The sequence below is a fragment of the Euwallacea similis genome, chromosome 13 (assembly GCF_039881205.1).
Source record: "Euwallacea similis isolate ESF13 chromosome 13, ESF131.1, whole genome shotgun sequence".
NCBI classification, from domain to species: Eukaryota; Metazoa; Arthropoda; class Insecta; order Coleoptera; family Curculionidae; genus Euwallacea; species Euwallacea similis.
Genome location: NC_089621.1, coordinates 2,534,077 through 2,560,386, shown reverse-complemented (window position 1 = coordinate 2,560,386; position 26,310 = coordinate 2,534,077). Strand labels below are relative to the sequence as shown.

The following is a 26,310-nucleotide window of genomic DNA, read 5'->3' as shown; positions in this document are numbered from 1 at the left end:
CTCCAGGGTTTTTAAAATGGTCTTATAATAGGTAGGTATATTGAAATAAGCACGTAGGTAATGCACAATTCCTACATGCTATAGAAATCAGGAACTTTGTTTAGAGAAGGTACAATATATCTCTAGTTACTGTACTGAAACTGACAGATTCTGAAAAAACTCAGATATGTCACTCAAGCGTGAGGATGGTTTGAGTATGATTCCTTGTTTCTTTCACAGTAAAATAATATGGGAAGATAAAAAGTAAGGAGATTATGGGAAAATAAAAGATGGACTATCGCACGAATTTGCTATTGTGCAGCAATCTCTTCTAACAGTGCGTAACATAGTGCTGGAATTCCTTTTAAAACACTCCTCTCTCATCATTCATACAACAATCGAAAATTTATTTTCGGATATGAAGTTGAACCTAGAACATAAGATGAAATTATGACCCTTAACCTAATCGTAGGAAGATTTCTTAATATTGCCTTACGTTTATGCAGTGTCAAAATCTTGATGTTTTGCATAAATCCTAATAATGAATATTTATCTAGACTAGAATAGTGTGCAAAATATACCACCGTGCTGCACTAATTTTACCAATGGAATATGCTGGAATTGCTTGTTGGGCAATGTATATAAACTAAGAAAAAAATGTGAAAAACTCGTGCTAGATTCTACTGAATTCGTTAAATTAAGTAACAACAGAGCGAATTGAATGTATTTCCTAGAAAACTCTAATAAAGGAAAATTATAGCTGGCAGTTAAATGAAAATAGGGGAAAAAAGCATCGCGCCTCAAAAATAATCGATACGAGAGTTCTTTGACCGTATCATTTGTGATTTTCCAAGTTGAAAAGATATTAAATACGGCCTTCCATTATTCCACTAAAAGGCACAAAAAGCCAATAAAACCAAATTATCAATAAACAACAAGGTGCCTGTTCATTATTTTGGAAATTTACAACTTCTTATATCCAGATATAATCGTTTCTAAGTTTTATTCTGAAGTGGACATTATACCTTAATCTTATGAGCCTTTTATCTTTTATTAATCTCTATTTCGCTAATTTGAGGATTATTAAATCATTAATCCCGGAAATCCACGGCAAAGAAATTAGGATTGTGTGACTTGCATAAACACAAAATGTCTAAAAGATTCACAGACAGCGGAGAAAGAATAGGACAAAAGCTTTAGAGAAGAGAAAAAAATTATACAACATTAAGGGTATGAAAAATTATTGTAAACATGAATAAACAAATCAAAAATTGCCGCCAGCATAAATTGACACTCCCTTGTAGACCATCAATATTGTAGCATTGTTTTGTAGTTGCAGGAAGTAATGCTGGCATTTTCAGCTTTTGAACTTTCCTTGCTTTATCTATGTACATATATACATGCTTCATGCGTACAAAAATACAAGCGCAAAATCGAACCAGGGCTGACAAACTTATGAGTATTCTACTACATTCAGTAGATGTTTGAACCAAATTAATATACCTCACGGCTATGGCAAAGAATTTATTTTTAATGTAATACTTAGCTAACATATACTCTAAAACGCAATACCGATTCACCTTGAAAATTGACCGTCATGAGTGATTTTTAGGTCGGCATTAAGTTCATGAATATTAAAAGTGAAACCAACTTTTGTTCATAAGAGTCAGGTGGCAAAGTTGACGCTTTTAACTTTTCTGTTCAAGTTGAAACAAATTTTAATGCCAAACCGTTCACAATCTATAAAGTTTTCAATTTACATCACCGTTTAATGCTTACCTATCGCGGTTGTTAATCAGCTATGTATATGCAATACTAAAATATAGTTTCGATGAGAAAACGGTAAAATTTAATGTTATCAGTAGTTCTTCCAACAATAGTGGAAACCTTAGATAGAGAATCGAACCGTGGCGGCGGGATTTGACATTCAAACTAGCGTGTTCTGCCGTGTTAGCTGGTCTGTTTTGTCCATGCGGGTTGACCTCTGCCGGCAATAAAAATTATTTTTTAACTCATGTGATAAACAGGTATTCCTCGTTAATTTTTTTTATATCGTTTATATTGTTTCTTTTCTTTTACTACATCATATAAATTGTTTGTATCAGTGGTGGCCAAAGCAACAAGAAAGGTAAGACAATAATATTTTATAGTAAATAATATCACAAATCTACTTTATAAGCTTTAACTAAACTAGTGACGAAAATACTCATTATTCCACTAACCCGTTCATTCAAGTAATGATCTCGATTTCCAAAAAATAAAAAATAAAAATTATCATTTAAAAAAAAATTTTCATCGATTCTGAAAACAGAATGTTTAATAACTTCTTTTTTTTTTAATTTTTTCAATTCCAAATAAAGATTTTGCTAACTTAATCCCCTGCACACAACGTTATTATCTAACTGCAACAAATTGAGCGCGCATTGCGAAAGGACAAAAAGAAGCGCTAAATAAGCCATGTTCCAGGTGACTTCCGGTCTGTTCATTTCGTTGATATAACAACGTTAAATCAAGGAAATAATATTAAATCACCTTGAAAATCTATGTCATTAACAAACACTGAATATTTGAGATTCTCTGAGGCATTCATCTATCGGTAGAAATAAATATACATATAATAGAAAAACAAGACAGTACTTTTTACCTCTGAAGAAGGGCATTTTACCACTCTCCAGACTATAAATAGGCGACTTTGGCCCAGTTTCCCCTTAAGGGATGGTGCCACTGTTTGCCTCGGAATTATTATAACCTTAATTGCTTCGAGTGACCTTAAAGTGGGGATGTTTGTCCTTTTATGAAGATTCTAAGTAGATTGACTATATCAGGGGACAAGATCTGCTTATATGAGACCCCGTTTTTGATAATCATCATAAAATGGTATGAGGTCGTAGTAGAAATTGCTTTATTTCATTTATCTGTGTAATTGTTATGCTAGGAACGTGTATAAAAACTGGGCATTGTTGTGGTGGATTTGGTACGTGCAAGGATAAAGTGGGTGGCAATTTCATTGATTTATTTCCTTTAGTTTTAATCGTCATAGGTTCAATCACATACATGAAGCCATTATAAAATAGGAAAGAATGGGAGCCTGGCAACAGCGCGTTCTTCTTTTGTCACAAGCTTATGCACAATTATTATGGAAGCAGTGACATATTGTGGGTTACTACAAAAATGCAATGTTGTCAATGTGCTTAATTTTTCTTTCGACTTTTATGATTTCAAAAACAATTTCAAATTTATTTTCCACATCTCCATTTCAACTCCGTATTTTATCCAGAAATTACTTCTAGCCATCTAGAACCGCTCCCCATTTATTAGCGCAATGAATAACAGCATACTTAAAGAGCAAATTCTCTGCTATATCTCCCAAATTGGATTGAAACTCGGTAGATGTTTACCTGGATGTGTTTTCTCCATTCCACTCCTCTATGTAATAATTCTCGGCTTGTTTAACGTAAACAACAAGTACATCTAAACAAAAGCACCATTATTTGAAAGATGTTCACATTAAAAGTGCAAACTTATTGCTTAATTTTCCAAGCTGGAACCTTATGGCTTTGAAGTTTCGGGAAAGTGTTACGCAATGCAAGTTTTAACCCGAATAATAGCAGGATTAGGTAAACACGGTTTGGTTTTTGAATTATTGCTGCTACGATTATTTTCGTAATGGTAGAATTCTTTGGATTTGTGATGAATGAACAAAAGCTGACTCAGTCTAACCCATTGGTTACGGACAATGAAATCCGCATTCAAATTTCATGTCTGCTTATTTTTAAATTTGTTGAAAATTCCGTGTAAAGGTAGATTTCAAATTTCTGCTTTGTCTGTATCGCTTACCCTTAACTGCAGCCGTGAGATTCAACCTAAAATGTAATGAAAACTGAAAATTGCATATATTTATTTAACTGACACTTATTAGCAGATGACAATAAACTGATATGTATCTTGTGTTCAACAATTGATTACTCTAAAAATAACCCAACTGAACAATCGATGAAATGAACTTTAATTGATTTTATTAGCAGATGATGTTAGACCGCATAATCTTGTAGATCTGTAATTAACAGTAATAACGTTTTACAACCATGTATAGACATAATCTGCTTTTGCAATCTAAAGGTGTCGATCTCAGTTCTGTGTCAAGGCTGTTAACTGGCTTAGGTACCTATACGGACTCAAAAATGCACACACTTCAATGGCAAAATCCTTGAAGTTTTTGTCCTTAATTTATTTCCACATTTTGGTTTTCATGACTTGAAAGGAAGATATTTGAAAAATTGTAAATGTGACGATAATTGGGAAAGCTAAAACCAATTCAATTGTTGTGTGTAGAGCCACAGATTTGCAAAATCTCTTTATTCCTAACAATAAAGATAAGCCCATAGTGACAGCTAATTCCCACCATAAATGTTAAGCGCAGATGAAGGGTTCACGTACAATCGCGTAGGTTTGATTGGGCGAAAGCTGCATTTAAAGTTAGTGCACAAAAACGTGCATTAAATTCAATGTAAATATATATATATATATAATAATACACATAATTTAATGATAATTGTAGTTTTTGTGATTCCCCCAAAACTTTAACGCAACATTATCCGGTAAAAGTGCAATATTTTCTTAAACGCCCAACAGCAACAACAAAACCGATAAATTAGAGGCGGCAGTGGTATAGTAACAGCCCGATTTTCAATTGTCATAAACAAACATGGCCGCAGTCAATGGAGATCTGAGTCAGGGTCGTGACGCAATAGCTGTCAGAATGAAGCGGCGTTACCAATGGTTACGAATTTTCCTTGGGTTAGTCTTTTCAAAACTAGCACGTATGTAGCACCATAATTTATGCCTACAACTGTAAGAAATAATTATTCATCAGCAAGCAAATTTTAATGTCTTAACGCAACATCTTAACTGATTAGAAAACATCCATCTTTGGCCAAACACATAGAACAAATAGAGATCTATTATCTTCCTCTTAATTAACATACGTGCTGAGTACAATGGCGTGCAATTCGTCTTAATTCGGCCACTAAGCATACAAACTTCGTACGCTATCATGTGATGTGACTATTGCAATCAGCGTTAAAGAGTTAAGTATCAGTGTTCAAGTCGAAGGTGTGCTAGCTGGAAGAAGTTCGGTGCGGTAAGATCAATTTATTCAAATTTCTTGAGTTAGATTTAACTTGTATTTGATTAGATGATTTGCAATAGATATTGGAAATCAAAGGTGGTTGATCGCAAAGATTCGGGAATTGATTTTAAAAAATCATTTCAACACGGTATAAAGGTAACAAAATCCTTAAGCTTTTTTTGGAAAATACGCGACTTTGCTAGGTTTCATATGAATGATTTGTAAAAATGAAAAATCACACCGGATTGCCGTGTTATTTCATACGAACGATTTATGATAATAGTAAATCATATCGGATTGCCGTGTGACTGATATGATGTAACGCTGATCATATGATCCTTATAGGGTTTCAAGATTTTTATGTATATATGGCCCGCCAAATTAGTAGCTTTTGCTAATTACCCTAATAATCATTGTCGATGATCTAAGATTCCCTTAGATAATTCATTTAATCAACAGAAAGAGCTTCAACCATTAAAGGCCTTTGAGTTCGGAGACTCAGTGCTAAATAACAGAAGGTGATATTCAGTCGTTGTTTAACTAGAACTGATACGAGTCACGAGACTTGGTAATTAAAGACTACTTTACTAATTAAGTGTTAGGATGGGATTATTTTGCTTTTAATTGCCCGACATTATTTACAGAGCAGTCACCAAAATGGGGGCCATGTTCCGCAGCGAAGAAATGGCTCTGGCACAGCTCTTCATTCAGCCAGAGTCAGCGTATTTTGCAGTTTCCGAGTTGGGAGAAGTTGGATGTGTGCAGTTTAGGGATGTAAGTATAGAAAACTTTACTAACAGGAAAATTCCAATTGAGGTATTCTTTAGCTGAACAAAGACGTGAACTTGTTCCAAAGGAAGTTCGTCAGTGAGGTGCGAAGATGCGACGAAATGGAGAGAAAACTCAGATTTATTGAGTCTGAGGTGCACAAGGACTCTGTGACGATACCTGACGTGAGTGAGCTGCCCAAGGCACCGATTCCAAGGGAAATTATCGATTTGGAGGTATGGATTAATTCTCGTTACAACATATTTTAAAAAAACTAAATATAAACTCACACATTTGGTGACGTCAACGTCCGTGACAAGCCAACATGCTGCACTAATTTCTATATAATTTTTGTTTATAAAAAGCCCAGTAGCCGAGTGGGCATTAATTTTCCTTGAAAAGGTGACATTTCCAATTTGCAATAAAGTCGTGTATGTTGTTATTATTAGACCGTAGAACCTTGAAAACCATATTTTTCCAGTAATAAATTTTCCAAACACACATAATATTCAAAGTTTAAAGCCTTAGAATCTCATTATTAATCCCTAAATTATCAAACTTCCCATTGCCGTTCCCACATTCAAACGTATCACGGTATGACTTATACATATATATGTAAAGAGCGTTTCGGAATAATTTTGCCAACTGTAGGTTCCTGTGACCCATGAAAAGATGTGTCTCTATACTTATTTTACGCTTTCCAATTTTTATAAAAATATTTAATGCTGGAAGGAACTTCTAAAATCCAAAATCTAATTTAAAAAAATAATTTTTTGACATCCTGCATTTCAGATAGGAGGCAAAAATGGGCCTATGTTCGTATGAAATTTTTGTTCCTTATTTCGATCACAGGAACTTACAGTAAGTAGTTAGCTGTATACAGGGTGGTGATTTTTGAAAAGCTCGCCATTGGGATATCCGAAACGGTAAGAGTTACATGATAGGTTAAATTGGGAAGAAGTTGCGCATTTTGATGAACATTATGCAACCATTCCGATTTTAGATTTATCTCTTACCATTTCGGATATCCCGATGGTGAGCATTGCAAAAGTGACCACCCTGTATAATAGTATAACTTTTACCTATGTTGCATTGGTGTTAAATTTCTCAATGCTGTGAGTCTCATTTATCTCCTTAGTTTACAACAAGTGCAGCATTATACATGAATAATACGAGACTTGACATAAGCAAAGGAGTTCAATTTCAATTATGATTTAACAACAAAATCGTCCTATTTTGATTGATGATTGATGAAGTATTTTCCAGGAATCCATGCATTTCTCTAAAAAAATGAAACCATTAACTTGGTTTGGACAATGTTCATTTACAAGCCCAATTAACATCTAATTAGTACTTATAATTAGCACCTTCCCAAACCAGATTTCCATTATTATCTACGGGCTTTATGCCTAGCCTCCATATCTATTAAATACCATCACTTGCTAATTAAAAATACATCCTTGACTAATCCATTTTTATTAATCTCTCGAAAGCTTGTTTGTTATTAGTGAATCATGTAATCAAATTAACCACGATATTATTCCATTAAAGGCCCACCTTGAAAAAACCGAAGGAGACATCAAAGAACTCACCGAAAACTCTGTAAACCTCAAATCCAATTTCTTGGAACTCACTGAGTTGCGCCATGTGCTGGATAAGGCTCGTCAATTCTTCAATGAGCAGGATGAGGCCAATGGCTACGAATCAGCCCACAAGGTCAGTAACAAACCTGTATATCACATTATGTGACTGACCACCCATTTTAGGCCCTGATCCCTGATGACCACAACGCCTCAATGCGGGGTCATCTTGGATTCGTAGCTGGGGTTATCAACAGGGAAAGAGTGCCGGCATTTGAAAGAATGCTTTGGAGAGTGTCCAGAGGCAATGTCTTTTTGAAGAGGGCGGAGATTGAAAAGCCCCTAGAGGACCCACAAACTGTAAGTTCTCAATGTAATAATCTTTGATATTCTCATAATGGCAAACATTTTTAGGGTAACGAGCACCACAAAACCGTTTTCGTCGCTTTTTTTCAAGGAGAGCAACTCAAGACCCGCATTAAAAAAGTCTGCTCAGGCTTCCATGCGTCGCTTTATCCTTGCCCCAACACGCAGAAAGAGCGTTCTGAGATGTTGCAAGGGGTGAAAACCAGATTGGAGGATCTGAAGATGGTGTTGAACCAGACTGAGGATCATAGACAGAGAGTTTTGGTATACATAAAGACTGTTTGGATGTTTCAGTCTTGAAAACAAGGGTTTAGGTGGGGGTCGCCAAAGAGCTGCAAAACTGGAGTGTCATGGTGTGCAAAATGAAGGCCATCTATCACACTCTAAATTCGTTTAACATGGACGTGTCCAAAAAGTGCCTTATCGGAGAATGCTGGGTGGCTAGCAAAGATATTCCTGTAGTACAAAAAGCCTTAGCTGACGGATCTGTAAGTGGTTACTACACCTGGCCTCAAAATATTGATTTTAAAATTTTTCAGACTGCTAGTGGAAGCTCAATCCCATCCTTTCTAAACGTCATCCACACCAATGAAATGCCACCTACTTACAACAAAACCAACAAGTTTACCAGAGGATTTCAGAATCTTATTGATGTTTACGGAATTGCTTCTTATCGAGAATGCAATCCAGGTATAAATGCTATCTCTTGTTTTTTGTTGAATTTCTTTTTAATGCAGGTTTCAGCCCTTTACACCATAATAACTTTCCCGTTTCTCTTCGCCGTGATGTTTGGTGATAGTGGACATGCGGTTATCATGGCAGCTTTCGGATTGTGGCTCATAATCTCAGAGAAGAAGATCGCAGCTCAGAAAGGCAAAAGTGAAATTTTCAACATTTTCTTCGGGGGTCGTTACATTATTCTACTTATGGGGCTGTTTTCGTTTTATACCGGGTATATTATTACTAGGTATTTAAATATCAAATAGCATGAAGTTTAATTATTTTAGTTTGGTCTACAACGACGTTTTCTCGAAATCGCTCAACATCTTCGGATCATCTTGGTACATTAATCCAAATACTTTAGAAGGAAATTTCTCGGATGATAGCGACTCTTCTACGGAATTTGAGTTGATACCTAATCACAACTATATAGGCAATCCGTATTTCCTGGGCCTAGATCCGGCTTGGCAGGTATGAAACTATGTTTTTATGAGAGACATTTGGCAACTTATATAGTTTTTTTAATAAATGACGACTGAACTATACAAGGCTGCGGGACCTTAGTTGTGATATTCAGGTTCAATATGCATAGAATCAATTAAAATCAATTAGATAGAAAAACAGAACTTCGAAAATTGAGAAATTTAGAAAATTTTATGATAGAATTTCTGTAAATTTACATAAACGAGTTTGAAGTATCTCTATCATGTATGCGTTTTTCAGGTGGCTACAAACAAAATCATATTCTTAAACTCCTTCAAAATGAAGCTCTCTATTGTAATTGCCGTGGTCCACATGCTTTTCGGTGTCACTGTCAGCACGTTCAATTACATGTAAGTCTTATAGAATTATTATACGTGAAGACTATAATCGCCTTAATTCCATTCAGCCATTTCCGCAAGTACCACAGCCTTTTCCTCGACTTTCTTCCTCAAATTTTGCTTCTCTGCTTCTTGTTCCTGTGGATGGTGGTCATGATTTTCATCAAATGGATCAAATACGCCGCCACGTGGGACACTGTGGGTAAGCAACACAGAAACATCACTATAAGTATAAAGTTAAAAATTAACTTTTAAAATGTAGATGTAACTCGTGGTAGTTCTTGTGCCCCTTCAGTACTCATCTACTTTATCAACATGATGCTGTTCAAAGACACTGATCAAACAAACGTACACTGCGATATTTACATGTTTGAAGCCCAAACTACCGTTCAAACCATCCTCATTTTCGGAGCTTTAATATGTATGCCATGGATGCTTCTGGGTAATCCTATTTATATTATGTGTACCAGAAAGGGTTCCAAAGATGGAGTTGTCCATGTAAGAATTGCGGGTTATTAGTGTAATTTGAGTACATCTGGATAATTATTTAATAGGTGAGGAGTAATGGAGATGTCAACCAAGGCCTGGAAATGAATGAAGTGGCTGCTAATGGTTCTGATGCAACTGCACCTAATGGTTCTTATCATCATGAGGGGGAAGAGGAAGAAGAAGAGCCAATGTCTGAGATTTGGGTGCATCAGGCAATTCACACCATTGAATATGTGCTCAGCACCATTTCCCATACCGCCTCTTACCTGCGTTTATGGGCATTGTCACTTGCGCATGCACGTATGTATAATTTTTCTTCTATTTTTACAGTAAAATATCATTGAGTTATTTTCTTAGAACTCTCAGAAGTCTTATGGGAGATGGTCTTCCGTCAGGGACTCCAAACGAATGGATACATCGGCACAATCTACATTTTCATTTTTTTCGCGGCTTGGGCCTTGTTTACCGTAGCCATTTTGGTGTTAATGGAGGGATTATCAGCCTTTTTACACACTCTTCGTCTTCATTGGGTTGAATTTATGTCAAAGTTTTACGCCGGACAAGGCTACGCTTTCGAACCTTTCTGCTTCAAGAATATTATGGATGAGGAAGAGGAAAGTGCTGATTAGCAAAAATTATGTTGGTTTTATTCATTATGACTTATGGCATATATTAATCCGGTTTTCATTTCGATTTTCTATCGTTTTATTAAGGAAGCGAACCGGGAATAGTTATTTTTGTAGAAGTACCAATATAACTTGTTAGTTTGTTGCAATGAGGTGTTTTCTTTTTCCCTTTTAAGTCTACAATTATGTATATAATGTGGATGAGTTTCCGAAGCTTTAATTTAAAAAAAAAACGAGTTATGGCATTCAAATTTATTTGGGAGATTTTCTTATCCTTTACATACCAATATCTACCAAAAGGTGGGAATCTTGTATTTGAACGGCATTTTCTTGATGACACAATGGTGAATGCAAATTTTTGTCCATTTTGATTTGTCTATAAAATGTTCTTATTAACACTATCAAGACGTGATAGATGGGTAATATTGTCAAGATTAATAATATAGCCGTAAATACCCTAAATTAGCAATCAATTTCAAGATCAAATTAACAACAATCACGATGGTATATCTAGAACTGCAATTATTGATTTTTAGTTTTTTTCAGATTGTTTTGCATATAAAGATAAACAGTAGATCAAATGTTATATCATTCGTCCTTGCGGACTGTTAGTGTGGAAGGTGGGAGATCGCTGTTTTGAATTTTGATTGACTGAGTATTCTCATTGGCCAATTGCAGGAGCCCTTTATATGATGGCGCGACATTTTAAATTGTCATTTGGGTTCTCTCTGTCTTTGACTGTGAAAATTACGGTTTTAAAGCACGACTGTTTATTTTGACTTACGTGAATCGAGTTGTTTATAATGTCTCACTTGAATAGGCTATTACATAGGCCCAATAGGAGTAAAAATGATCTAATTTTGAAAACATCAAAACGTTGTCATGTCTTAAATTTTTAGGATATCTGGATGTTTCTTTTCATCAAATTTAGATTGGTTATTACAAAACCTTCGGTAAGTATTCTTTCCAGAATTGCGCTACCAAAATGCAAATTTAACATCTCACACATAGTACATTGATGTTGGCATAGAATAGTGAATAAGTTCTACTCATTAAAACCATGCAGATTAAAATGTTGCCCTGATTACATTGAAATCATGTTTACATCAGGAATTCCGCTTAGATAAATATACCATTCAGGTAAACTAATTAAACAATAAAATAGTAACAACATTTTCTCTTAAATGGACCAATTTTAGCCATCTGAATGGCATAAATCCAGCCTTGACCGTGCATACACAAGTAAGACGGAAGTAGTTCGTGCCAATTTACCACTTTAATTGGGCAGCAGTTGACCGTGGTGACGTTCGAGGCATTATTTATTCGACAAAGGGAAAATTTGCATTATGACTATCTTGAATCTTGCAATATTTCTGTTATTGACATAGAATACTGATGCACAATTGAAATAAATCAAATATAATTAATAGAAATCATTCGTATATCAACGAAGTCGCCCATTTTGCAGCACTCGTATTCCCGACCAATAAATTTTGTATGTAATAATGTATTTAAGAATTTGTTGACAGTTTCATTAGATTTAATCTAATAAGCAACTCATGTTGGAAAATTTAACATTTTCGCAAAAATCCTAGCAACACGGGAGGACCCTCCCTTTCAGTATACAGACTTAATGCGTCTAGGCTAGACAAAAAGGGTTGTCGGATCAGCCTATTATGATTAAGGGTGAGAAAGTTGAATTCAGAGGGGTCTATTGTGAAGGACAAACTTTATTACCTACTAGAGTCAGCTGCCGCAAAGCTTTGGCTTTCTAGATTTACAAGTTATTTGAAAACTGCTATGGATTGGTAACACACGGTAACAGTCACAACGTATGCCCTACTACAAAAAGTATTATGGACATTAATTTTGCGTGCATAAGTACCTAAGGGCAGAAATGCGTGCATATGAGTCACAAGCAACCCCACGTTTTCCCACAAATATATTCATTAGTCACAAACATTTTGTTTTTGGGCAATTAGTGAATATTTATTGCCTTAATTTTCTTGTCAAACTGTAACGCAAGTGGAAATCATTTTTTGGTCGAGTATTTGCGGAAGGGACTAAGACATCATTCCTATAATAAACTGGCACTAACCCCCCCCAGAACGATAGTGTTTCGATGTCGCAGCCGTTAACATGACACATTATCTATAAGCAAAAGGGCAGCAGGACCTCTGATTTTTTCTTTATTTACCCAGGGGTTGTACCCTAAATTTACATCAATCTAAACCCTATAGGGAGTTTTCGATCCTCGCTCCTATTCATTGTAACCACAATTTTATCTCTACTAACCTTACAAGGACATCTATTTACTCTCAACCTAATGCGGATATTTATAAATTTGTGGCCTTTGAGCAATGAGAAATTGAATGAGCAACAGGCAATTCCTCAGAGACGTCATGGAGGCGACATACGAAAACTCCCAATCGGGGATCTCGATCGCGATTTGGACTGAAGAATTCAGTAAAAGTTCGACCGTTGCGCTTGTAACTTCATCATACTTTAAACTTGCGCAAGTAAGGGCGCATTATTCAAGTTCAGTGTTAAGAGCCAGGGGTGGCCGGATTTTCGCGACCATGAGAAGAATGTTCTTGAGTAATCTGGAATTTTGAGTTCTGAGTAAGCTAATTTTTTAAAAATAAATTTTGTATTGTGGGATTGAACTTTTAGCGTTTACGTAGACCGCTAAATTGGTAGGTGAAGTAATTACAAAATGGAAATTTGCAAGCAAATCTCCTTTACGACCGTTCCATTGATTCCAATTAAATGTTGCAGATAGGTTAATTATTATTATTATTTTATTACTTATTGCTTATTATTATATTACTAATTGATGTTCATTAAGTTTACGCAGAACAAGTACTGCGTAAACGTTAAAAAATCTCTAAACTATTTTTCGCAATAAATAAATCTTCTATTGAAATAAATTTTATGAAGGGGGGGGAGTCGGTCAGTAAATCTATGAAATAATACTTTAATTCACATTATGTAAGTCAACTAGGGACATTACTTTTCAATTCTTCTTTCAAAAATTAATCCAGCTGCTAAAAGAAAAAATATAATTCCCATGTCTCAAGATGTAAGGAAAAGAACATCTGTATGTGCTCTTCAATTATTATTGTCCATTAAGGGCCTCTCTCGAAAGATTGCGTAAATAATAACACACGAAATCAGTAAAATAAATAAAGCTTCAAAGTAAACAATGCCGGTTTTAAATAAATTTGGCCGATATTATGGTCAATAAACGCGTATGATTTATTTGAAGCTCCGTAAAGTCCGAATTTTCGGAAAATTGCTACAAAAGAAAAGTTGACTGCACCAGTTTAAATGCCAGTATCAAAGCTTTTTCAAAAAATGAATGAGTAATGGTTTGTTTATACAGTTTTATCATTCGTTTAATTAATCAAAACACAACGCATCTGATTATTATACTTAAACAAAAATTAAAAAAAGATGAATTCCGGATTACGTCAATGAGTACCACCATATGTAACAGGTGTGATAAGATCTCTCTCAGAATGTCAACCTGATTTACAATGTACATAAATAAGAATTGTATAAACAGACACTTAAGTGAGATTTTAGCAGGATCCATTATAGCATGTTATCACGTCACGGACGTTAAAATACGTTTTTATGTGAATAATGAAGACATGTCAAAAATTACTTGATTTAGCTCTAAAAGCACAGAATTAGAAGGTAAGTCTAAAATAAACCAACTAAGTTAATTGAGTGAAATGAGTCGACTCAAACATCTTAATTAGAAAATTGTTTTACATGTATGTATGTGACTGAACTTGTGGGCTGAGCCCCTTTTCTGGTTCAAGACGAATTGTTTTGATGAAAATACTTAATGAATCCTAATTAATTGCCTGCTCTCGTTATTAACAATAATTATAAAGCATATGTGGTTTTATTAGAATTTCTTAGCGCCATTTTGGTAGTTTACCAGTGCAAAGCAGATACAATTAATCACCCAATAAGAATTCTTCCCAGACATTAAAAAAAATTGGATCCACCTCGTTAATAAATCTAATCCATCTTCCTCATAAATTTCGATAATATAGATATCCTGCTTGCCAATATTTTTATCATTTTTACTATGTATTTTAGCAATGCCCACAAACAACAAATTAGTGATAAAATATTGTGCTTATTAAAAGCATTTGACAGGATGCCAAAAAAATTCAATAGGAAGCTCGAGATGCGGGTGGGCTGAACCTAATAGACCTAAACTTTTATGGTACCCCTATGATTAATTTAAGCGCTCTTATTATTTGGTATGGTATAATTGTTATGGTGTCAAGTTTCTTATTGTGGGCAATCACAGCCTTATGCACCCATCTAATGACGGTCTTAATAGATAAATCCGTTTGTTGACAATGGGGCCCGATATGTTGCAGACTCTTTCTTCAATCATGCTCTCTATTATTACCAATAAAGCACATTCAAGAATTCAAAAATGCGCCACAAAATAATAAATGCCTAAAAATACTCCACGTTTTATGTTATTGGGTCAAAGAACGTTGCTTTGGCGGATCATGTTTGATATTAGGTCAGAATGTGTGACAATAATAATTGATTAAAATAGATTCTTGCTTGCTTTTGGTGCTAAACACAAACAGGCAATATGAGCAAAGTCCGAAAAGTTCGCAAAATATGGTCTTGGACTCGAGGCATCAACGAACAATGTAATGAAACTGTATATTATTTGGTAAACAGGCAGGAAGAGGGAAATCAATAGGCACAGCAGGAAGGAAATTCCTATACCGTATAGGGTTTCCACGGACACCTGACAAGCAACATTAAAAAATATGTTCAGGGGGTGAAATCTTCAAAATTTAAAATTTATTGAGTAAACAGCAAGTATAACTTGAGAACCACCATCAGTTCGTTAAACAAAAATGATTCAATGGGAATTTTTTAGGTTTATAAAAAACGGAAGTAAAAAACTTTACAATTATTAATTCATAACATAAGAAAAGTTGCTTGGTGTCTTACAGAGCATGTCGAGACGATTAATTCGATATATTTTTTAGTCAAGTTGGTGCATAAGTTTCCAAGATACCGACAAGCATCTAAATTTGAACATACATAGTTAGAAACTATTTAAACCAACCTAGAATGCAGGGAATTAAAATTGTCTCCAAATAATTTCAAAATAATCATGAGAAATTGTAAACATCTTAATCAGAAAAAACTCAAAATCTTAAGGAGCCTAAGGCTTTCTCAAGCGTTTCACATTGGCATTACCTCAACAAGTTTAAAAAGGTTTTCCTTGCTGGGGGACAAACATGGCTCAAATTCAAATAAACTTTATGATACCTTGGGCTATATGCAAATATATGAATAAATTTCTCTGGAAAAGGAATATTAACTCGTTAAATTCAATACGCGGGAAGTAAACAAACGTTGTGATGAATCGTAATTTGGATCTTACGTACACCTGGAAAATTTACAATTATCTGGAAATCCATAGCTCGAAACAAGCCGAATTGGAACTTTCTATAATTTTTAATTCATTCCAGGAACTTTAATCTCATCATGACCCACAACAACCATGAAAACCTGTCCATGATGGACGCCGTCACTACTAAATACGGCAAAACCACCTTCGTGACTGTAACCAAGACTTTAGCTATCATTTTAGTCGTCGTTTTCTTCATCTGCCTGGTAGCAACCGGACTTTTAGTGTATAGTTTCACTTCGTGTCCGAAGAATGACACTACTTTCCTTACGGACCCAATCGAGGATAGTGTTAGTGCTAAACAAGTCACCTCTTTATGTGATACTATACAAACGATGCAGGCGCAAAACACCACTCGAATTCTTCAGACAACTACAGTTACAGAACCAACAACAACCACAACTCCAAAGACCGTAGTGAAAAACCTGGACATTCGGCTGCCGAAGAATATAGTTCCGGATTTGTATGAGATCCATTTAACCCCGTTCATCCACGAAAGCAACTTCACGTTCCATGGGGAAGAAACCATCCTCATCAACGTCACTGAAGCCAGTAGTAACGTTACATTGCACTCGATGTCTTTGATTATTGAGGCAGTGAATATTAGAAATTTGAAAAACGAGAGCATATCCATTAAAAATGAGGGCACCATGGAAAGGCAGCAATTCATCATATTTGATTTGGATGGGATATTAGAGGCTGGTCATCAGTATTACATTTATATTAAGTTTAAAGGTGTGCTCAACGATATGCTGCAGGGTTTTTATCGGAGCAGCTACGTGGAAAATAACGTCACCAGGTTAGTTTGAGGTGATGTGATGCTGGAAAATTAATATCCGTTTTCCAGATGGATCGCCGCCACACAATTCCAATCGACGGATGCCAGAAAAGCATTTCCGTGCTTCGACGAACCAGCGTTTAAGGCAAGATTCCAAATCAACATTGCGAGACCGAAAAATATGACCGCGATATCAAATATGCCTAGAAAGAGCACTACTCAATATGTGTAAGTTTTCTAGAAAAAATGTTCGGTAGAGTTTTTAGTTATATTATTCAGGAACGACCTGCCTGACTACGTTTGGGACCATTTCGAGGAAAGTTTACCCATGTCCACTTATCTAGTGGCTTTCGTAGTGTCCGATTTTAAGAATATCAGCAATGGAATATTCAGTGTATGGGCCAGAGCTAGTGCTTTATCTCAAGCAAAGTATTAGTAGAGCTGGACTGCTCTTGGTCGTTTTATTTACGAAAGCTTTGCAGATTTGCTCTTGACATCGGTCCCGGGATTCTTAAACATTACGAGAAGTTCTTTGGAAGTAAATATCCATTGCCAAAAGTTGATATGGTGGCCATATCCGATTTTTCAGCAGGGGCCATGGAAAACTGGGGGCTCATTACCTATCGGTAAAATTTGCTTGTAATTTAACTTTTATATTGCTCAAATATCCGAATAAAACTATATTCGCACTATTCCTAGAAATGTAGTAAACGGTTAGGATTACGCAAAATTATTCATAAATCAATACGAACTTGGACACGGATGTCATTTATTGTACTCGCTCACTCGTTTCATAAACATCTTGCGATATTGCCAACATGTGTCAGATGTCTTTAAATTTCGGAAACTGATGTCGTAAACAAAACGTTATTTAGGGAACCCGCTCTTTTATACGAAAAAGGCGTCTCAAGTGGCGTGAGCAAACAGAGAATAGCGCACGTGGTGGCTCATGAATTGGCCCATCAATGGTTCGGCAATTTAGTAACTCCCGTGTGGTGGGAGGATGTCTGGCTAAATGAGGGTTTTGCAACTTATGTCGAATTCTTGGGCGCGCATGCTGTGAGTAAATCACTCTGGGCACTTAATATTTTGCAATAAAAATATCTTTAAGGTGAATCCTAAATGGAAGGACCTCGACTTATTTTTAGTCAGCGAATTGCACGAGTCTCTCAGCTTGGACGCCCTGAAATCTTCGCACCCAATATCTGTGAAGGTTAACGATCCCGAGGAGGTGAACGATATATTCGATAAAATATCATACTCGAAAGGTAACACTGACATATCTCCTCATCAAGATGTGGACATTAACTTATTACAGGAGCATCGATAATACGCATGATGAGAGAGTTCCTAGGAGACGAAATATTTCATTCCGGGCTGCACAAATATCTCAAAAATAGGTATAGTAGCAGCAACGTTATAGTGATTTACTTTTCTAATGAACTTATTTGAAGAATGTTTAAAAACGCTGAACAAGACGATCTCTGGCAAACTCTGACAGATCAGGCCTCAAGAACAGAAGTTCTGCCCAAAAACACGACTGTGAAAGAAATTATGGATACCTGGACATTACAAACAGGATTTCCTGTTGTAACAGCCAAACAGTCGCAAATTAAAGATCATTTAGTTATCAGCCAAGAAAGATACGTGTTGAATTCAAATGAAGTGGAGGACCAAACGCTATGGTAAGTATTAGCTCATTTACATAAAACCAATAGATGGGACATTTCACTAAGTCAGTTCTGTAGATATTTGAATAACCTAACAACATTTTTGAAAGCTTTGTATCAGCTGGAACAGCTTATAGCCATGACTTGAAGAAGTTACATTATGCCAATAATGCATTGGTTTATCGGACTGTTCTGTTTACTAGTCGCGTATAAACGAGCCATAAAGTTCTCCTATATAATAGTCAGTTTACAAAAAGATATCTTTTAGGTGGATTCCAATCAGCGTTTTCGATAGCACAAGTAAGAAAACGCAAACGTGGCTAAAGAAAGAGAAACAGATTGTCCTGAGTAACTCAATTTCTTCTCAGTCATCATGGTATCTGCTTAATTTTCACCAAACCGGCTACTACAGGTAAAAATCGCCAACTTCAAAAGCACATAATATTAAATCATCAATTTAAAGGGTAAATTACAACGTAGACAACTGGAAAGCTTTGATAAAGCAGCTGCTCGAAAGCCACCACGCGATTAACTCAAAGAACCGGGCCCAAATGATTGATGATGCTATGAATTTGGCTTATGCCGGATATCTGGACTACGGCATTGCCTTCAACGTCACCCGCTACCTCAGAAATGAGAGACAATTTGGGCCATGGAAAACTGCTCTTAACAACTTCCAGTTTCTCTATAACATGTTCATTCGAACAGGCCATTTTGATAAATTTAAAGTGAGCTTGAACATGAATTTAATTGGTTTTAATTTTTCTTTGCTAATTTGATCTAGGTTTACTTGATTTCACTACTGAAAGACTTCTACAAGGAGTTGACTTTCAAAGAGAGCTCGAATGACGATCCTACCCAGGTGCTTAATAGAATGGAAATCGTGGATTATGCCTGCAAACTGGGGTTGAAACATTGCGTCTTACAAGCAGTTCAGTTCTTTCAAAATTGGAGGAACAGCGCCAATCCCGATAAAGAGAATTTGTAAGTGCTCTTCAAAGACACATGATTTAAGTCAACTAAAATTGTCTTTAGGATCAATCCTGACCTTCGTCAAACAGTGTATTGCACGGCAATTGGTGATGGAGGTCAAGAAGAGTGGGAGTTCGCTTGGAGTCGGTACGTAAACACTAACGTTGCCAGCGACAAGGAAATACTCCTCAACTCATTGGCGTGTTCCAAGGACATTTGGATTTTAAGCAGGTATTTTGAAATCTTATCCACTAACCTTTTAACTTGAATTGGCAATCACTTTTTTCCGCAGATATCTGGAATGGTCAATAACAGAGAATTCGGGAATCAGGAAGCAGGACACTGCTAGGGTATTTGCCTCAGTTTCTGAGAATCCCATTGGGTATGATTTGGCGTATCGGTTCTTGAAAACACACTGGAAGAGCATATTGGATTAGTGAGTATGCAACATTTTAATACATGACACTTTGATGATTGGCCTATTGAAGTAATAAATTAAAGAATATTAATTTCATAGCTTGGGGCATACATCTTTATCTCTGAGCAGCTTGGTAAGCTCATCCACTCAAAAATTCAACACAGAGGAGGAAGTTAATGACGTATGTGATATTTACGTAAACTGGATAAATTATTTAATCGTAATTATCTATCGATTTTTAGTTCAAGGCATTCGTGGAGAAGAACAAAGATAAATTGGGAACCGCCTTTAGAACAGCCCAACAATCTATTGAACAGGGGGTCGCGAACACCCGGTGGATGGCCCGACACTTTAACGTGGTTAAAAAATGGTTGGAAATTACTACGACAGAATAGGGAGCAGCAAAATATTTATCAATATACTTAAAATATTCCACGGTTATAGCTAGGGGACTTTTCCTTCATTTAGGCCTGGATTAATGCAGCCTTAGCCCTTAGGAAATATTTATCTACCGGATTATGTCAACAAGAAATTATTCTTCGTTAAAATAATTGAATTATATAAGATTACTTAAAAATTAATTATTTTGTAAGTTTTGTAAATACCAACGATATGATTAAATTATCAGTAAGTACATTTAACCAAAAATTTTATCAAACAAAAAATAATTTTTATTTATTGGTTCTGGTTACTATACATGGCGTTCCAAATTATTGGCTTTCTATGTGTGTATTAAGATTTCCGAAATTATAGGAGCTACAAAGTCGGTAGAACGAAGAAAGACAATTGTATTTGTGTTAAAGCAACAGTAATTTTTGAGAAAACGAAAAAGATGCATTTTCAAAAAACTATTATAAGTCCTTTATTTTTCAAAATAACCGAAATCTGTAACATTTCTTAATCCACTTCATGAGTGAAATACGCTTATAAAGTTAATTTTTCTACATGCCTATAGTGCACACATATGCTCTCTAACAAAATTATAGGCCACCCCAATTTTTTACGATAATTGTAACTCTAGTAAACAAGACTTTTTTTAATTATTTTAGGTTTTACAACATTGCAAATAATAAACAAAAAACAACTTTTTAATGACACGAATTTATTTCTGGTTCAAATACGAAAATAAAATAAAATTCTAAGGCGACAAAAACATAGGCCAACCTTTCTATATCTGCCAATTACCTCTATAGTTTTTCTATTTAATCGTTAATCCCCCGTTGTTTTCTAAGACTTCCACCAATCGGTTTGAAAGTGATTTAAAAAGTTTTTGTATGCATTCTTGTTGAATATTGGCCCACTTTTCTATGATGCAAGAACTTAAATTGTTCTATGAAGATGAACTATTTTCCTTATGCATAAACTGCTCGAGAAAGTTCTCAACAATTCTCAATAATGTTGAGATTTAGTGATCGGGCTGACCAATGTAAAATTGAAATGTTTTTAGCTCAAAAATTTGTTTTACTATTCATGCTGTGGAACAAGTGCATTGTCTTGCTGAAAGATGAAGCTCTCTCTTGTTAGCTTTTATCTTCTTGCAACGATCGGTTCTTGAATAACTTCTATATATTTTTTGCGTTCATTTTTAGTGAACAAAATATTAATTCAGTCTTTCCATAATACTCTATTCCAGCCTAAACCATAATGCTCCCCCCCCCCCCCCCCAGTTAACGTTTGCTTAAAAATTTTGTTTTCTTAAATAAATCATAAAAATAATATCCATATTCATCAGAATCATCCAAATTAAAACGTTTTTCTTCACTGAAAATAACTTGTCTCCGTTTCTTTTTCCAACAGACATGTTCAATTGCGAATCGCTTCCTGTGGGCTTTGTGGGTTTTGAAAAAGGAGGTTTTATTCTTAGTTTTAATCACTTTAAATTTCTAACTTTTTGCAAAATGCGTTCGTCATTTCTTATGTTTTTTTGTACTCCAGCTTATTCACAAATTTCCTTTGTAATGGCTACAGAGTTGGATGCTTGGCGTAGAATTGCTTTTTGTTCCCGGACAGTCGTTGCTATGGGTCTGCCTGTGCTCTTCTTTCAACCAGAATCATCGTCCAGCCTGACAAAATTCCTTATAACGTGCCTACTTCGATTTAAAATTTAAGTAATTTTTGAAATTGTCCAATTTTTTTCGTGTAAAGTTTTAATAACTTTTTTCTCACTCTCCGACAATACTTTTCCTCTTGACATTGTTTAATTGAATTTAATTGCTTTGAATAATAACATAAGGGATTTAATATTTCAAAACTAAATTATTACTGCGTTTTGAACAAGATTAAGATTAAAAATCGAGCATGGCCTACGTTTTTGTCGCCTTAGAATTTTATTTTATTTTCGTATTTGAATTAAAAATAAATTTGTATTATCAAAAAGTTATTTTTCATTTATTATTTGAAACGTTGTAAAAACTAAAAAAAATTTTTAAAGTCTTGTCTACTAGAATTAACAATTATCGTAAAAAATTGGGGCGGCCTATAATTTTGTCAGGGAGTGTACTCACCGTTGATTCAATCCTGGTGCCTTCTTCCTTATGCTCATGCATCCAAGAAAGTAGGTTTGAATTTGAAACTACTTTATTAACTTGAAACATGATTGCTCTTAATATGAAGATTCAGACTTTTCCTGCTAATATAGCACTTCTGACAAAAGTTGCAAACGAAGGGTTTTTGCCCAGTATGGCCGCGTATGTGCGCTTTCAGAGTTTTGGCCGAATGGAAACCTTTGCTGCATATCATGCAATAATCCAGCTTTCCTTCGTCCTCCTTCAGATGATTGGACTTAATATGTTCCTAGAATAATAACCTCCCAATACTAAATCTTTAACAAAGCAGTAATATACCCTCAAATGTGACCTCGACATGTATTTCTTGTCACACATTTTACATGCAAAAGCGCGGTCCTTTGTGTGGTACCGCACATGAGTATCTCTGGTCTCCTTTCGTCTGAAAGACTGTCCACAAATCCAGCAAGAATACGGTTTCTCGCCGGTGTGAACCATCATGTGTTTCCTCAATTGAGTGCTTGCTGAAATTTCTTAACTGAACATCTAATCACTTTAGTCTAGAAAACTTACAAATAAAAGCTTTATCGCAAAAAGTACAAACAAACGGCTTAACGCCTGTATGGATTCGATTGTGAACTTCTAGATTGGTATTGGTCGTGAACCTCTTTCCGCAAGTGGAACAAATATGCGGTTTTTCGCCGGAATGCGTCAAAGTATGCGCATTTACATTTGATTGTTGGTTGAATCTCTTGCCGCATATGTTGCATTCGAATTGCCGAGCTTTATGTATTAACTTATGTCTATGCAAACTGCTCGGTAGGGCAAACGTCCGATAACAAATTTCACATTTCAAAGGTCTTTCCCCACTGTGAGTCCTCATATGGAGTATTAGATTATTATAGTTTTTGTATCTTTTCCCGCACAACGTACATATATCTTTTTTCTCCTCTTGTATTGAGGTGGAATCGATGAAATGAATGTCTTTCAAGTGCTTTTTTAGATACTTTTGGTCGGTAAAAGTCCTATCACAAATCTGTTAAAGATTTTTTTTTAATAAACATTAATTTGATTTAAAAAAAACCTTACGTCGCACAACAAGTTTTGACTAGTACTCTCAATATTGTCAAACGAAAAATTGTCTTTAGAATTCGTATCAAACGTATACTCAAGCAACATACTCTTAGTCAGTTCATTAGTGATATTTGTACTAAAATACTTATCCTGACACGCCTGACTTTTAGTATGTTCATCCAACAACCACGTGTCTGTAAAAAAATCTAATTCACCCCAAAATCCACAAGCAAAAAACTACAGACATACCCTTAAATGACTCCCCACAAAACTGGCATTTGCAATAATTTTCAGGTACATTAAAACTATTAGACATGTTTTCAGTATTTAGAGGGCAAACTTGATTATCTGCCTCCCAGGACTCTGGCAAGCATTGCTCTGCAATTGTTTGAAGACTCTGCATGGTTTCTGCAAAATCTGATACTACTGAAATTTCAAACAACCTTGCTTTCTTGTTCCAGTGATAAATCATTAAACAAATACCTGCATTGGCCTGATTATTATCAAAATTTCCTACCAAAGTTTGATTAGCCGAAGTATTAAAGATGTCTTGAAAGAAAGTGCTTTGCTGAAACACTTCACTATTCCCCCATAAATCATTCCGAACTTCATTGACATTATTGATCATTACATGACTTTCAATCCCGTTAAGATTATTGCAATTTACGGGCATATTCCCAAAATCACTCATAGAAACTGCTATGGCATTGCTTATAGTTGACATGGACGTATGTTCGGGCATTAGATTCATTGAGTTTTGAATGTCACCACTGGGAAATAATGTGTTAGAGCTTGCCATAACTCTACAACTCATAATGTCACTGCTACTGCAAGTTGCCAGCATATTGTTCTGGGGAAATATGTTTTCACTGCTAGTGAGATCATTGCGAATATCACAGATTTGACTAATATCACTATCTAATTTGACAGTCTCTAAATAATTTCGAAGAGTTGAGTCGGATTTCTCGCATTTCTGTTTGAAGCAGAAGGCTTTGTTGACGTCCCGGAGACACTGAGTGCAAATTTGGTGAGGAAGGCCATCTCCTTGAATGATCTGAGGTATAATAAGGAAATGTGAAGTGGGATTGTAAAAAAAATATGAAATTGAGTAAATAAAAGTAATGAAATGACTTTCGAAAAATTGTTATCTTATTAAATTGATTCATATTAAAGTAGCATAAAAACAAATAGGTTATTTGATAAATTTGCTAAACATTTAACAATTAAAGAGCGATATTTTTAGTTATAGAGGTGAAATTTTATGTTCTTTACTGTGGATTTTTAAATTCAAAATTCACTATAAAGCATTATTAGTATCTTCCATATGGAGACTATTTAATTGATAATAAAAAATACTCTTTTTACTAGAAAGAGATTAAATAAGATAAATTTATAGTGTTACTGTTACAAAAAAAAACCATTAACTATCATTTCAATTCTTTGAAAGGACATTTTGAAATATTAGTTATTTACTTGGTTGTTGAGTTCTGATAACCAACCATCAATCAAGACAGAGTATACTAAATATTATGTATGTCAATAACTTAAACCATTGAAATTTGAATTTGAATTTATTGAAACATATATAATATTGAATATACAGGCTGTCCCAGTTAAGAATGCACTCTACAGGGATCTTGCAAACCAAAAGAAATAGGGAGGTGGTTAAATTAGAGAAAAATTGCACCTTTCTGTGTTCTGCAAAATCATATCTTCAAATTTGAAAACTTTCGAATGGATCCAAAGCTATTTGAGAAAAACTGATTTTCACTATGCTTTTTTTTACTGTTTTCTAATTTTCTTTCAAAAGATATTTCAAAATAAATTCAACATTTTAATTGCACTTTTCCTCCTCTACAAGATGGTGTTCTTAGATTTTCGATCCAACGTTTTGTTTCTTTGAAAACATCGTCAACTTTGTTTTTCAAATAGTCAACAAATTTTATTTTATGCTCAGTAAATTCTGAATCTAACGATACATCATAGTTATGATTTATTAAATGGTTTAGTTCAAAAATCTCACTCTCCTTTGTCAAAATTATTGATATTTGTATTGATTTTTTCTTAGATAGAACGCCGATGTCATGGAATAAATTGCAGTGAAAACCTATCCTATATATTTTAGGCAGAGGGTTTAGGACAAATTAAATTACCTTGGAAATTAGCTTGAAATTTTTAACAATCAAACATTATTATTATTCAAGTTGCTATTAAAAATTACAATGAAGTTGGCAAGAATAGAGTGGATTGATATCAAGCAACATTTGAAGAAGCACTTTTTGAAAAGACAAGCAATAAGTAACCTAGGGGCACATAGAAATAAAGTCCGAATACATGAAATGTAATCTTGATAAACTAAACAAAACTACCAACCTTCATGAAGATTAAAGAACATGTACTTGGTTTATTTAAAAGAATCAAATAGACAAGAGATAGGCTGCCAAGAAAGTGACTAGATTTTTTTGCGAACATAATAAAGTAGACACTTTTGAGGGGTTATTCAAAATTAACAATCTTTCTTTTCCTATTGAGGTACACTTTATACTGACCTGGATAGTAGTAAACGACATAATCATACTAGGAATACAAGCATCAAACAACACTTTAAGATCATTTTTCTGCACCAAGCAGGTTCTGCAAATTTTATCTAATTTCATTGTTATGGTAAAATCAATAATTTCTTTTCAAAACTTTGAGGAAAACAGATGTTTATATCAATTAAATTACAGGGGAAAGAAAATAATAACAATAATCAAATTAAAAGTTGTGTGATCCAAACAAAAACAAAACGCAAACGACAAATGCAATGCCACAAGTGAGGTTAAAAACTGGAAAGGGTTTTTAAATAGGTGAGTTCTCCGATGTACTTCCGATGTATTCACTACACTTTTTACACTTTGCTGTAAGGAGCACTTGAAATTTAATTATTTTTTTTAGTTCAAATTAG

The 26,310-nt window shown here is 34.9% G+C and overlaps 3 protein-coding genes across 9 annotated transcripts; 2 read left to right on the top strand and 1 right to left on the bottom strand.

The window, feature by feature from the left end:
* Positions 1 to 1,985: 1,985 nt before the first annotated feature.
* Vha100-2 (V-type ATPase subunit a family protein Vha100-2) lies at positions 1,986 to 10,626 on the top strand. Of its 6 annotated transcripts, XM_066396611.1 has the most exons (16): positions 5,102 to 5,119; positions 5,567 to 5,675; positions 5,752 to 5,881; positions 5,935 to 6,111; positions 7,427 to 7,591; positions 7,642 to 7,815; positions 7,870 to 8,085; positions 8,136 to 8,309; positions 8,361 to 8,511; positions 8,566 to 8,773; positions 8,829 to 9,012; positions 9,265 to 9,374; positions 9,431 to 9,564; positions 9,625 to 9,860; positions 9,917 to 10,151; positions 10,209 to 10,626. In XM_066396611.1, the coding sequence occupies exons 3-16, from the start codon at positions 5,765 to 5,767 to the stop codon at positions 10,478 to 10,480; spliced, it is 2,553 nt and encodes an 850-aa protein (XP_066252708.1). In that variant the 5' UTR covers positions 5,102 to 5,119; positions 5,567 to 5,675; positions 5,752 to 5,764; the 3' UTR covers positions 10,481 to 10,626. The 6 variants fall into 6 exon arrangements, with proteins under 6 accessions (XP_066252710.1, XP_066252709.1, XP_066252712.1 ...); XM_066396613.1 differs by lacking the exons at positions 5,102 to 5,119; positions 5,567 to 5,675 and adding an exon at positions 1,986 to 2,006; XM_066396612.1 differs by lacking the exon at positions 5,567 to 5,675 and having other exon boundaries at positions 4,990 to 5,119.
* A 2,308-nt stretch (positions 10,627 to 12,934) lies between these two features.
* On the top strand, positions 12,935 to 20,463 carry superdeath (Suppressor of ER stress-induced death). 2 transcript variants are annotated; one of them, XM_066396608.1, is made up of 16 exons: positions 12,935 to 13,099; positions 16,009 to 16,746; positions 16,795 to 16,953; positions 17,005 to 17,154; positions 17,208 to 17,351; positions 17,601 to 17,784; positions 17,837 to 17,993; positions 18,044 to 18,125; positions 18,180 to 18,410; positions 18,664 to 18,807; positions 18,859 to 19,123; positions 19,180 to 19,379; positions 19,431 to 19,598; positions 19,660 to 19,803; positions 19,885 to 19,966; positions 20,028 to 20,463. In XM_066396608.1, exons 2-16 carry the CDS (start codon positions 16,025 to 16,027, stop codon positions 20,178 to 20,180), a joined length of 2,985 nt encoding a protein of 994 aa, XP_066252705.1. In that variant the 5' UTR covers positions 12,935 to 13,099; positions 16,009 to 16,024; the 3' UTR covers positions 20,181 to 20,463. The 2 variants fall into 2 exon arrangements, with proteins under 2 accessions (XP_066252705.1, XP_066252706.1); XM_066396609.1 differs by lacking the exon at positions 12,935 to 13,099 and adding an exon at positions 13,988 to 14,179.
* Positions 20,464 to 22,344: 1,881 nt separating this feature from the next.
* On the bottom strand, positions 22,345 to 26,123 carry LOC136413213 (gastrula zinc finger protein XlCGF26.1-like). Its single transcript, XM_066396616.1, has 7 exons — positions 25,913 to 26,123; positions 23,847 to 24,417; positions 23,613 to 23,789; positions 23,379 to 23,557; positions 22,863 to 23,325; positions 22,629 to 22,813; positions 22,345 to 22,578 (listed from the first exon to the last, which is right to left on the bottom strand). The coding sequence occupies exons 1-7, from the start codon at positions 26,018 to 26,020 to the stop codon at positions 22,366 to 22,368; spliced, it is 1,896 nt and encodes a 631-aa protein (XP_066252713.1). The 5' UTR covers positions 26,021 to 26,123; the 3' UTR covers positions 22,345 to 22,365.
* Positions 26,124 to 26,310: the final 187 nt, after the last annotated feature.

Bases quoted from the DNA above. Each gene is read 5' to 3' on its own strand.
- Vha100-2 (XM_066396613.1), top strand. From the start codon at position 5,765: ATGGGGGCCATGTTCCGCAGCGAAGAAATGGCTCTGGCACAGCTCTTC. The intron at 6,112-7,426 runs GTATGGATTAAT...ATTCCATTAAAG, and splicing joins GGGAAATTATCGATTTGGAG to GCCCACCTTGAAAAAACCGA. The intron at 9,861-9,916 runs GTAAGAATTGCG...ATTATTTAATAG, and splicing joins CCAAAGATGGAGTTGTCCAT to GTGAGGAGTAATGGAGATGT.
- superdeath (XM_066396608.1), top strand. From the start codon at position 16,025: ATGACCCACAACAACCATGAAAACCTGTCCATGATGGACGCCGTCACT. The intron at 18,808-18,858 runs GTAAAAATCGCC...ATCAATTTAAAG, and splicing joins CACCAAACCGGCTACTACAG to GGTAAATTACAACGTAGACA. The intron at 19,967-20,027 runs GTATGTGATATT...ATCGATTTTTAG, and splicing joins CAGAGGAGGAAGTTAATGAC to TTCAAGGCATTCGTGGAGAA.
- LOC136413213 (XM_066396616.1), bottom strand. From the start codon at position 26,020: ATGAAATTAGATAAAATTTGCAGAACCTGCTTGGTGCAGAAAAATGAT. The intron at 22,814-22,862 runs GTAAGTTTTCTA...AAGAAATTTCAG, and splicing joins TTGCGATAAAGCTTTTATTT to CAAGCACTCAATTGAGGAAA. The intron at 22,579-22,628 runs GTATATTACTGC...TTATTATTCTAG, and splicing joins TGTCGAGGTCACATTTGAGG to GAACATATTAAGTCCAATCA.